The sequence below is a fragment of the Medicago truncatula genome, chromosome 2 (assembly GCF_003473485.1).
Source record: "Medicago truncatula cultivar Jemalong A17 chromosome 2, MtrunA17r5.0-ANR, whole genome shotgun sequence".
Lineage (NCBI taxonomy): Eukaryota > Viridiplantae > Streptophyta > Magnoliopsida > Fabales > Fabaceae > Medicago > Medicago truncatula.
Window position 1 is genome coordinate 11,320,391 of NC_053043.1, and position 12,994 is coordinate 11,333,384.

The window sequence follows — 12,994 nt, forward strand, 5'->3', positions numbered from 1 at the left end:
AAAAACTGAATTGGCAGGGTTATGGTGATGCTGGTGGTGGTGAAGTGGGTGGCCGATGGGGAGAAGAGAGAAGTCAGAGAGCCGAGAGAGAGCACAGAGAAGGGACAATTAATTATTATTAATATTTTTGAGCTGGCAATGTTTGGAATATTTTATTTATTTTTTTGACATGTGGAAGTGTATATATGGATGGTACACCACATAAAGGTGTCCACGTATAATCACCCTTAAGATGAATATAAGTTATAAGTTGGTTAAAGATTTGAGCTTATATTAGTTGTTATTGATCCACCCAAAGGAGAAAACTACACTTACCAAACAAGTTTATTTTTTTATTTTATTAAAAATAAGCTTATAAAGTTATAAGACTCTTGAATATATTGATTCGAGTGATCAAAGATTCTTCATTTTGGTATGAACAAACTTCATTTGGGATAGTGTGCATAACCAGACTCAGAAATGGCGCCAAGTGAAGACGCCGACGCTGCTTTATCTGATCCACTTACGGAGGAAACAACCGCCACCAAGCGGCAGCGTTTGAACTCCTCCACCGAAACCCTGTCGTCCCTAACCTCACCATCTTCATCTTCCTCATCAACCATTCCGACTCTTCCATTCGAGATCGTCGCGGAGATTCTCTCCAGGCTGCCAGTCAAATACCTCATGCAACTCCAATCCGTCTGTAAGTCCTGGAAATCTCTCATCTCCGATCCCAAATTCATCAAAAAACACCTTCACGTGTCCACCACGCGCCTCCATCTCGTCTTAGCCTTCGCCAATTCCTCTCGCAAATTCGCCCTCTCAGCTTATCCTCTCTCCTCCTTCTTCACCGACGTAACTTCCACCGCCACACAGCTAGATTACCCTCTGAACAATCGAATTCGAAACCTTTTCGATCTCATCGTTGGCTCTTGCCATGGTATCCTCTGTTTCGCACTCGATCAACGTTTCGCTCTTTTGTGGAACCCTTCCATTAAGAAATTTACGAAATCACCATCTTTGGATAATCCAAAACGAGATGGGAGTTACACAATTTATGGTTTTGGCTATGATCATGTCAATGACATTTACAAGGTTGTTGCTGTTTATTGCTTTGAATCTGATAACGGGGATTACAAAACTCAAGTGAAGGTCCATACTTTGGGTACCAATTTTTGGAGAAGGATTCATGATTTACCTTTTGGTGTCCCTTTTGATGAATCAGGAAAATTCGTTAGTGGAACTGTTAATTGGTTGGCATCTAACGATTCGTCATATACTTCATCGATAATTGTTTCTCTTGATTTGGAGAAGGAAACTTATCAAGAGCTGTTGCAGCCGGATTATGGAGCCAAAGCGGTAAACGTGGTTACTAAGACCTTAGCAGTGTTGAGGGATCGCATGTGCATTCTTGCTCATAGTCATACTTTTTTCGATGTTTGGCTTATGGAGGAGTATGGAAATAGAGAAACTTGGACTAAATTGTTCCGTGTTCCTTACATAGGGAATGTTGGGCGTTGTCCTTATACCAATGCACTTTATGTTACTGAGGATGATCAGGTGCTGCTGGAGAATCAGTTCGAGTTGGTCGTTTACAATTCTAGAGATGGTACTTCTAAAACTCTTGAATTTCCAAACATCAAAGGTTGGATGGTCCTTGAAGTCTACCAAGAGAGTTTGATATCACCATGTTCTTAATAATAGTAGAATGCATGTAGTAATGAGGATGTTATATGCTATGTTATGTCACTTGTGCATGAGGTTTATGAAGAACCGGGATTCTTCAACTCCCTAACTGCAACCTGTATGTTAATTTCTATTTGTGTTATGTACCTTTTGTTTGCTGATTACTTCATGGATTATTGTTCATTATTAGACGATGAAATATGTTGCCTGAGGAATTGTGGTGTTAGATTTATTTTATTCGATGATTAGAGTTTTTTTGATCGATTCTTTAATTGTGCACTTCATTATGTGGTTAGTGATTTGGTTTTCTAAGATTGGAATTAGGTTCCATGTCCTTTGGCTGTCACTTGTCGTGTGTTAAAATGTTTGATGACTGTTACACAAATTTTATGATGTATGCTGCAAAACCGCTTGTTGCTGGGATTGCTTGAAGCAATGTGAAGTTTCTTTATCTACAGTTGGCATGACATATTTCTGCCAAAAACAATGAACTGTGATCCAAAAGCAATGAATTGTGATTCTAGATTATTCATTATTCCTCCACCATTGCAATGATAATATGTTTCCTGTCTTTCTCCCTCACTGAATTTCTTTTATTTGTGATTATTTTATAATGATTTTCAATGCTTATGTTGGATTTCATTGTCTAATGGAGCTTTGGTACCAAATATGAACCATATCCTAGAAGTGCTTGGTTCAATAGCCAACACTGTAATTTTATTCAATTGAATATTTATCACATTTATCTTCTGAAATCAGAGAAAATAGGGATTAGGTGTATGACTTCTGCAAATTGTGTCGACTGCTTGAATTAGTGGCAGTTGATTTGCTTGAGAAATTATTCTCTTTTCAGTTCTGTTAGCTCAATTCCTTGAATCTCTGTGCAACTTGAGTTTGTTGAAGTTATTAGACACAGAGTTTGTTTAGGCTGGTTGCACTTGTTATAAGTTTTGTCTCAACACTCAACATGGAAGTCACTTATATGCAGTCTCTTGATTGGAAAGTGCTCATGTGCCCGCCTTGCTCTCTCTTTTTTCGTTGCATTTTCAGTGGCAGATTTTTTTACAACCGCCATGACCAATTTGTGAAGGATGGCGGTGCCACGGGTGTTTTATGGCGGATAAATATTACTTTTGGGAGGTTGACTTTCTTCCTAGGATTTTAATTAGTTTTTGAATATTCAAGTATACAACATTGTAATGATGTGATGAACTATAAATTCTATATTTTTTATCATTAGGAATCGAACTCGTTACCCTGGTGTTCTTGACAGTTCTTTTTCTGTCACTTCCCTCCCATGCTTGACTGGGTTTGGTATGTTCTTGCTGATTTTTTTTAATCACACTGAGTACCCACTGACCTTGAAAATTTAAACTCCTCAAAACAGTCTAAATCTGCAAGCAATGTGTTAAGAACTATTATTATCACTGTATAAAGTTTGGACGGACAGAAACCAATTTATCATATAGGTTGTATTCGGTTAACAAAAGCTTCCAAGCAAGATGTTGACGTAAGTCATTCATATACGAAACTTGCTCTTTTAATTGGTTATGGGGTCTTCAATGTTTTATGCAGTAACTAACTGTAGTAGTTTTCAATTATATGTTTAGCGTGATGATGGCTTTTGGGCGTAATAATAGTCATGGATGGTGTCTTTACTAATATTTTGTGACATCTTTTTGCTTCACTATCTAGAGATTTTTGTGGATGAAGGTCTATTTAATGTCAATCCATAAGTGGTATTTTCAAGTTCTCCAACTCATAATAGTGGTTTTCTCTATTTTGACTTAGAAGTTGATTGAGTTTTGTGATCAGAAGTTGAAGATTAAGCTTGATAATGAGTGTCTTCCTATAGAACATCTAACCAAATGTATAATGTTTCTTGATCATGTGCTTTGGAGAAGAGTTGTTTATCCAACTCTTGGGTACACTGCAACTGATGGTAAGATCATTAGTGAAGTGCTCGTTTGGTTACCCATTTTGTGGCACAAACGTGAGTCAGGAGCACTCAAACGCAGTTTTTCTATTTTTGTGGTGTTTGGATAACTGCAAAAGTGATTTAGCCAAACGTGATTCAACCCCTCAAACTCACGTCTACCAGAAGCTAAAAGTTGGAGCTTTTCAAAAACAATTTAGGAATTCAATTTTTGGTGGCTAATGTGCTTTCCCAAATTACCCATGATATTCTTTTTCATTTTTCGACAAAGTTGTATAAAACACAGCCAAAGTGATGAATTTTTTGTTGCTCAAATTCTTTCTCGACCCTGTTTCTGCCTTCATGTTATCCTGCATACTTCAACATTCTCTCTCTTTCTTTGAGAAGAAGATGGAATTGAGTTTGTATTTATTTATTTTATTTTAATTTTCACAAAATGAAATTGGGTTCTAAAGGCCCGCTAGTTAATTTCTCCTCTTATGCAAGCCCGTTAAATTTTTTACAGATTATTTTTTAAGAAAAAACCGTTTGACAACATTTGTTATTTTTTTACAAGAGAAAAAATTTGTTAATTAATATGTGTAAAATATTTATATAATATACCTAATTCAAATTAAACTATCAAATTAATCTGCATTTTATTTTAGAAGTTTTACTAATCTACAAATAATTAAATTGATAATGCAACATAAATTTGAATAATTATATAAAATAGAAACAAAATCTAATTTTAAATAGATATTAATACCCATTTTGGTAATTATGCGTTCAAAATCAATTATGAGCCAAACTATCCAAACAACAAGAATTTTTAAGAATCAATTCTAAGTGAATGTATTCAAACATAAATCAATTCACATTCAACTCGCTTTTTTCCAAATCAATTTTGTTAAACCCAATTAAATCAAAATCAATTCTCTCCACGGCTGAACCAAACACAAACGAAAAGGTGTAGGATACTTTTGTCTATCACCGCAAGCTTAAAGCAATGCATTAGGCAATTTCAAAAGTTGAGTTTTTTGAAGGGTGATAGGGATCCTGATTCACAGTCTTGCTTGAGGATGTTTCATGCCACTCAAGCTCATACCAATGCTCAAATTAATAAGTTTTTGTAAACCATGGTTGAGTGGTATAGGTTTGCAGACAACAGGAAGAAGATTGTGAACTTCTGTTCTTATATCATAATAGGCTCACTTGCAAAGCGTGCGAAAGTATATAAGATTGGTGCTCGAAACCCGAACCTCATCGAAGCCTGGTACCTAAAAATGATGATAATGAATTTTTTTTTTATAAACCTTACCAAACAAAAACATTTAAAAATGAAGTCATTTCAATTAAATTATTTGCATTGTCTAAAATTTTAAATTATCTAAAATTTTCAAATAAACATGTGTAACTTACATATGATAGAGTAAAGTGTGCTTTATTACCATTCAGACTCACTTTATCTAAGTTAATGTTATGTTTATCTCTTGATAAATGGTGAGAGATCACACTTTACTTTTCTATGTGTAAATTACACGACATAAGATCCATTTTCATAATTAAGTGTGAATCTTCCCATGTTGAAACTTTGTATAACTGTCATGAAATTTAAAACATGATAGAATCATAACATTTTCTTAGATGAAAGACAAAAAATCATGACATTTAAACATGACATAAGAGAACTGAAATTGCCAACGGTTATAAATTACAATAATCATTGCAAGTAATTGGATACAAAACGATTCACAGTGAAAGTTCTATAAATCCAAGTAAACTCTGTGATACTCATCAGCGGTTGAGATGGTAACCGCAGTCACTGTAGACACCTTAAAATCTATTTCTAACATGTCAAATTCCAACATAAATCCATTCCTATATCATAATTAATAGTAATTTTTTGGGTGATAGTTCTTTTACGAGCATCTTCAATGGGCATAATTTAAGTAACTCATTCCGGATAATTTATCTTTTAATTAGTGAGTTTCATTGTGCCATACCATATTTATACAACCCGCTATAATTTTACTACAATGGTGCATATTTTCTTGGTTGACACACGGTGCATATTAAACCATAAATAACTCACGTTTTTACATGTTTTTATTGCAAGCATAACTAATATAATATTCCAATGAAATAATAGCTTAAATAATGTATTATAGATTTTTTTTTTCTTATGAAATTCACATTGCCTGCTGCTCCAACGGAAACAATAGATTGGAAGACTTGCATAGTGTTTGAAACTTACTAATAAAGAAATGTCCAAGTTCATGAATAATAATAATAATAATAATGTCACAATACAATGAATTGCACTAAAATAGGACTAATATAAAAAGTATCCCAAGTTAGTTCTCTAGCGTCCACCTCCAATAAGCTCTCTCTATCCTATCAAATGAACAAACAACCAACCATTTGTTGCAGCGATGCAGCAATTCTTGCTTCTTTATCCATACCCGTTTACACTGGTGTGGGAAACGATCTACTATTCACATTATCAATAGAGTTTCGATTAAATTTTACGTTTTTCTGGCGATCGTCTAACACAACCCTCTACTTTTTTTTTATCCGAACTTGAGTTTATAACTATACATAGCAAGATTAACACATGCTAATAATCGTGAATCAACATTAAGTGTGTGTTGATAATTGAATCACAAATATGATACCCTCTTGATCTCCCAATATAGTATCTTTCATTTGTACTTTCCATGTCATATGATGTCAAACAGATCCAACATCTCCATGCACAGCAGTAGGCCCCTTCAACACAACATCCAATCAACCTAAACAAGATTTTTGTGCCGACCAATTGTTTCTACCCCACTTTCAATTCTTTCTAAGCTTGGCAATTGGCACATGAGAAAAAGTTAAATATTTGCTACTACTTTTTTTCCTCTAAAATAAAAAGTACTACTTTTTTTCCTGACAGAATGAGTGTACTTAATTATTTCTAGGCAAAAAACAAATACACCAGGACCAATGAATTCACTAAGAGCAAGTTGAAATGATTAAAAAGAAAAAAATAGTGAAAGGAAAATTAACGATTTACAGGGGAGAATCTTTTGTTTTCCTTTATTAAATTGTTACGTACTTATATTTTATATAAGTTACTAGCTTTTTAGCTATGAACTAGTGTGTAGATTAATTTTATCAAACAAATCTGAAGTCTTAAAATAGTATATTATTAGTACTGTATTTCTTTTATTTTTAACTTGTAAAAAAGAAATTAAAGATAGAAGTGATTGTAAATTGTAATGCATGAGTTGCATTCAACTAGTACCCCAGACTAGTAATTAAAGATTGTTGTGAATCCTCCCATATTGAAATTTCACATAACTTTGTCATGAAATTTTTGATACACAATCCAATAGGACCAGAATTTCATGTAGTTGTAAACTTGAATACTCTAAGTAATTGGATACAAATTAAACTGCTCACATTGTAAATTCTCTATGTTAGTTCCAACATGAATCCATTCCTGTATCACAATTTTTTATTTTTTTTTGGGTGATATGTTCTCTTATGCCATGCAAATTAAATTTTCATCAAAAGGAAACCAATGCTTGAAGCATAAACTAAAGAAAAATAAATCAATAAATACCAGGGAATAAATAAATTATGTGTGTGTATAAAAAAAGGGTCCTAGTTCATGAATAAAATGTCATAATATAATGAATTGGACTAAAAAAAGCATAATCTAGAAAGTATCCTAAGTTAGTTCTCCAGCCACCAGCTCCAATAAGGTCCCTCCGATAAACGCATTGCTTAACCTATCAAAGTGAACAAACAATCATTCGTTAACTTAAGAGCATTATTATGTTGCTTTCACTTGAAGAAAAATAATAATAAACTTAATTTTGACTGAAGTAACAATCAGAAACATACCAATTAAATATAAGCTGGTGAGTAGTGTCGCCATAATGGTAACTATACAAGCCCTTACAAATTCAGCAGTTGAGGTTGACCTGCACAATTGATAATTTGATAGACCCATCAATATATAACAGAAGCAACTCTTGTCAAACGAATAGTTGTTAATGGCCAACAAAGATATCGAACAAGAATGAATTGCAAATGAAGAGTTGATTGATACAGATTTCAATGATATTTTTCAGTGAAATTAATTTTCTATGAGTATGGGACATGGACTGTCGGTGTAAATTTTACGTTCAATGAGAAACCAGTATTTTGCAGCATTTTTAAAACAGGGTTACAAAGTGTGCTTATATGGCAATATGATGCGTTCTCATTAGATGTCGGATTTACACTGACAGTACATTTTCGTTAAACTATAATTCTATTGTCATGTTTCATTGAGTTGTATTTATGTTTCTTTGGAAATGTTTTATAAGAAATGTCATTGAAAATTACCTTGTTACTAGGTCTCTGACAGATTCAGAAGTTAGTCCAAAACCATAAGGAAAAAGTGGATCGTAGTGAGGATCTCCAACATTCATTGGGAGTTGATCGACAGATTTGAACCATGTCCTTGCAAGTTTACCAGTGAAACCATAGTCACCAAAAAGAACATCTGCCACACCTTGTCCCTCAGATCCTGGTAACCATGCTGCAACCAATGCATCTATGGAGGAAAGATATGGTTCAATCACAACAGGTCTGCCAGTAACGGTGACAACCACACACTTGACAGCTCCACATACATTGTTGATGATATTTGGACCAGGATCCAAGATTGTAAGGGCCGTGCTGTCCCCGGCAGTCTCGGCATAAGGAGGCTCGCCAACAACAACAATGGCATATTCAAAGTTGTTGGATTTAACAAAACCAGCGTCAGGGTTCTCGCGAAATACAACTTCTGTGCTTGGATCAACTGTTGAATTTATAGCACTGAGAATAGTAGTACCTGCCCATGAGAAAAAATAGCTTCATTACTATTATAGCTTAGTAGCAGAAAAACAGGCAATGGCATGTCTGTTTGTCAACATTTTCTATATTATTGAAAAATAATTATGTAAAGCCTAGAATCTCATATGCTTCCATAGGCAAGACCTCAACTTGCTACGAGTGTCTAAGAGTCACTTACCGCTCGTGTCACCATTGCCGATGAATCCTTGCCATTTGATAGTCCACCCACCACATTGGTATCCCAAATTATCGGCATGAGTGCCAGCAACTAAGATTTTTCGGGCTTTCTTTGGAAGAGGAAGGAGTTGAGCACTTTGGTTTTTCCCATTTTTAAGCAGCACAAGTGATTTTCTCACCGCTTCCCTTGCAAGGTCTCTGTGTGCCTGATTAAACAGCATATTTGAAAATCTCAAAACTCTTGATGTCTTAATTGTGATAGGATATATTCTAAATTGTACAAGTAACAAGAAATATTGATAAAATTGCATGCTACTTTTGTCCTTAATCTACTTGTAGGAATTAGATTAACTTTATACAGGAAGGTATATTAGCAAAGAATGACAAGTTATAATGTTTAGTTTCTTAATAAAAAGTAGGATTCAAGACGTTCTTGGTTGTCTAAAACTGGTGTCAACTAAAACTATACGCAGAGGCTTATTATCGTTTGAGGAATTGTCAAGACATTTTCATTGAATTCAAATATACCGTGTTCATCGAGAATGAAATTGTCATCTTTTATTGTTCAGATTGAACTAAAAAACAAGTCAAATTTGTTACTGAATATCCATTTCAAGGTTGGGATGGTTTGAATGAATTACCTGGCTTCCAAGCTCATTGACCAAGCTGAAATCGGCTAGAGGATTCTCAAAAAGACCCATGGTGAACTTTACAACCAAAATTCTCTCAACAGCATCATCAATACGATCCATCGGAATGATATTATTCTTGACCAAGAGTGTAAGGTCCTTAATGAAATCTTCAAATTCGTATGGTACCATCACCTATAAGTTAATTAACAAGAAAAAAAAAATTGAGTTCTACAATCTCTTGTTCGGTAAGAATTACATTGTTTCATAAGCTACACTCGAGTAGGAACTTCATTCACTACAAGCATGCAGGCAATTTGAGTATAAAGAACGTACTAACCATATCAACACCGGCTTCAATGGAAGCCTGGACGGAGTATGTGTAGTTTGAACCGGGAGGTGTTGTGATTTTGTCAATACCTTGCCAATCTGAGATGACAAATCCCTGACAAATAAGTGAATAAAATTGAAGTTAGACTTAATACTGAATTCAATAGTTCTACTAGTTGATGATGCCAAATGATATTTTCTTTCCTAACAAAGAACTAAATCTCCGCGTTTATTATGTAATTATGTATAAGAAAAAAGGAAGAATATAGAGAGACCAATCACCTTAAACTTAAGAGTATTCTTGAGGTAGCCAGTAATTAGATCACGATTCGCATGCATCTTCACACCGTTCCAACTTGAGTATGAAGCCATAACTGTAGAGACCCCCTTAATAATGGAATCAATATACGCAGGCATGTGAAGGCTCATCAATGTATGCCAATCAACCACCGCGTTGTTCTCATTTAGTCCCTTGGTTGTACCACCATCTCCAACAAAGTGCTTAGCACAAGCCGCTACCTTTGTCCTACAAGAAAAGAATAACTTTATTAGCCTAGTGAATGATAGAGGAACAGCATGAACCATTTTTAATAAGTGACATAAGTAACTACATAAAAATACAAGAGAATTATTCAATCATGATCTTTTTGTTCATTTATGTGCAACATAACAACGGTGGTTAATGTTTGTGATATTAATAATGTCATACTTGCCGCCAACATATGGAACTCCCTTCCTAGCACCCGGCGGGATATCTCCTTGTAGACCAGGTATGATCTCTGTCATTTCTCGCACAATTTTAGGATCCTCGCTATAGCTTTCATAACACCGACCCCATCTAGGATCTCTACAGACCTATAGTTAGGAGTATCAGTAAAATTAAAGAAAAATAATACATATCTGTCAACCTCTGTCTAACAAATACTAGTTTTTAACAAGTTTATCATTAGTGTATAACTTACCGCAATGCATGGAGCAAAAGCATAAGGAATCCCTGTTGCTCTGATTTCAAGAGCAGTTGCAGCACCAATTCTTCGTGCCAAATCAGGGTCCCTGATTATCGAATATTATTAGAACAAAGAAAATATTGGATGCATCTAATAAATACACTTGCAATTTAAACAAAAATGATAAACATATATCGAGTTACATGAAAATTTTGGCATTAACGTTGTCCGTAATTCCTATGCCGAAAAAATAAATAAAAAAATAAAAAATCAACTTGCCTGGTACATCCAAGCCCAACATTATGGGGAAATATGGTAGCATTATAGACATTATTGTGTCCATGAACGGCATCAATACCATACATCATGGGAATGCCCAATCTACTTGCCAGAGACCCTTTCTGAAATTCATTAATCATATTCACCCAATCTTGAGCAGTAGCTTTTGGAAGCGGTTCACTGCCACCACCACTCAGTACACTCCCTGCACACATTTAAAGGAATCAGTAAGTACAAATAGAATTAAGGTAACATTCAAATACTATCCTAAGTTGGGATCCAATTAAAAAAGGGCAGTCCAAAGCTCCGGCATACGTAGGGTCCGGGAAGGGGTCACACACCACAATAATGAAAAACTAAATCACACAAATTTTAATTAACATTACAAGGGATATCAAGCAAATATTTAGTGACAGGATATTCATCATCACCACTAACACATTTATAGTTTAAAAGGTTTGAGTTGTCGAGTAAGGGTGACACAGATGCAAGTTAATGCTTCCCAAAATAGATCCGTGATTCAAACAGAAAGCTTTATATATACCACACAAAATTCATAGCCAATAAAACACACAGTTTAAAAGATTTATATAATGCTGACAATCACAGATTGCAGAAAATAACGGTTTTGTTCAAATTTTGCTATGCTACACGAGAGTATAGCACTATTTGACAATAGCGACCTGTTCATATTCTGTTATGCTATAGCATAGCTATTTTGACAAAACTGGATTTATCAAACAAGCAACAACCAAATGCATAGTGTGTCAAAATAAAAACATCACATAAAACTAAGGTTGATTAAAAAATTAATCTTTTTTATGACTGAAAACGAAAGTATACATATTTTCAATTAAAAAAACATTAATTATGAAAGTATAACAAAGTTCTTAATTCTCACCAATAAAACTATTTTTCATAACATTGGCATTGGCAACACTCCTATCAATCTGAGTCATCTGACCAATCTTCTCCTCCAAAGTCATCCTACTCAACAAATCCTTAACCCGAACTGCAACCGGTTGCTTTGGATCTTTGTATTTCATCTCATCAACTTGAGCATCAGCAGTTACCACCAACCAACAGCATAGCCATAAAACAACACCTAACAACCGAATCCTAGACATGTTGAAAATTTTCCACCTCTTGTATCACCTTCAGAATAAAAAACATCAAAGGTAAGAACACAACATATATAACATTATAAAGTAACAAAACAAAACAAAACAGACCCAATAGAGATTAAACAATAAAGATTTAATTTTGGAGTTATACCCCACTTGGTATCAAAGGAAAATCAAAAGAGAAGTAAAAGAAGCAAAAGAAAAGCATATCCAATGAAAAGGGTAATCAGAAATCTGAAACCCCATTACTTAAAAAAGCAAATTTTTGAGTAAGCAAGTAAAAGGGTATACGAATATAGTATAAATAACAAAAACAACAACGACAAGAAAATCAAACACACGTTTTTAACAATGTTATGCAGCAAAGTGCAAGAAGTGTGTGTGCGATGATGACTCACTATGAAAGCAGCAATGATGCGATCCAATGTGAAAAAACTGTGACTTGATGAGATTGAACGTGGAAAAGAGTGAAGTATTTATAGAAAGAGTGTGAAGAGAGAGTAGTGGGAAACATAAAGCACTTGTTTCCGATAGTTTCTGTTTGTTACATTAAACTGATAAATGGATAACGACAAAATAATAATGTTATCTTTTTTGTTTGTTACAACTTGAGTTGAGTTCATCAACCTCAGTCAAAACCAATATCAACGGTATAAAGAGAATGCTCCACGTTAAAACTTAATATTTTTGTTATATTTTTATAATTTTTTTTTTTTTAAAATATGAACAATCTTTGTGTGACTTTCACACGGTAACAAATTTTCTTCTTGAAAAAAATTGTAACAAATTTAACAAACTGTGTTTATCTTGTTCATAACAATAATTTATGGTACATGTTAAGAATTTCACTAATAATAATTGTGTTAATTTATTACTTAAGTTGTTTAATACTAATTCTTTTTATTAAATTCTTAATATTAATAGAATGAAATGCAAGTTAACATGACCATTTTTTTAATAACACACCAATAATATAAAGATTACTTTGATCTTATCCACTAAATATTTAATTTAAATTTCAAATTAAATTTTAATTTTTTTTTAGGGAAA

At 34.0% G+C, this 12,994-nt stretch overlaps 2 protein-coding genes across 4 annotated transcripts; one reads left to right on the top strand and one right to left on the bottom strand.

The window, feature by feature from the left end:
- Positions 1–300: 300 nt before the first annotated feature.
- LOC11407622 (F-box/kelch-repeat protein At3g23880) lies at positions 301–1,929 on the top strand. The gene has a single exon (XM_003594460.4). The coding sequence runs from the start codon at positions 460–462 to the stop codon at positions 1,675–1,677; it is 1,218 nt and encodes a 405-aa protein (XP_003594508.2). The 5' UTR covers positions 301–459; the 3' UTR covers positions 1,678–1,929.
- A 5,239-nt stretch (positions 1,930–7,168) lies between these two features.
- On the bottom strand, positions 7,169–12,500 carry LOC11414411 (beta-glucosidase BoGH3B). 3 transcript variants are annotated; one of them, XM_003594461.4, is made up of 12 exons: positions 12,343–12,500; positions 11,722–11,975; positions 10,821–11,025; positions 10,557–10,647; positions 10,304–10,449; positions 9,877–10,120; positions 9,605–9,709; positions 9,277–9,459; positions 8,637–8,841; positions 7,964–8,456; positions 7,478–7,557; positions 7,169–7,362 (listed from the first exon to the last, which is right to left on the bottom strand). In XM_003594461.4, exons 2-12 carry the CDS (start codon positions 11,945–11,947, stop codon positions 7,358–7,360), a joined length of 1,983 nt encoding a protein of 660 aa, XP_003594509.1. In that variant the 5' UTR covers positions 11,948–11,975; positions 12,343–12,500; the 3' UTR covers positions 7,169–7,357. The 3 variants fall into 3 exon arrangements, with proteins under 3 accessions (XP_003594509.1, XP_024633024.1, XP_024633023.1); XM_024777256.2 differs by lacking the exon at positions 12,343–12,500 and adding an exon at positions 12,286–12,305; XM_024777255.2 differs by lacking the exon at positions 12,343–12,500 and adding an exon at positions 12,096–12,231.
- Between the last annotated feature and the right edge of the window lie 494 nt (positions 12,501–12,994).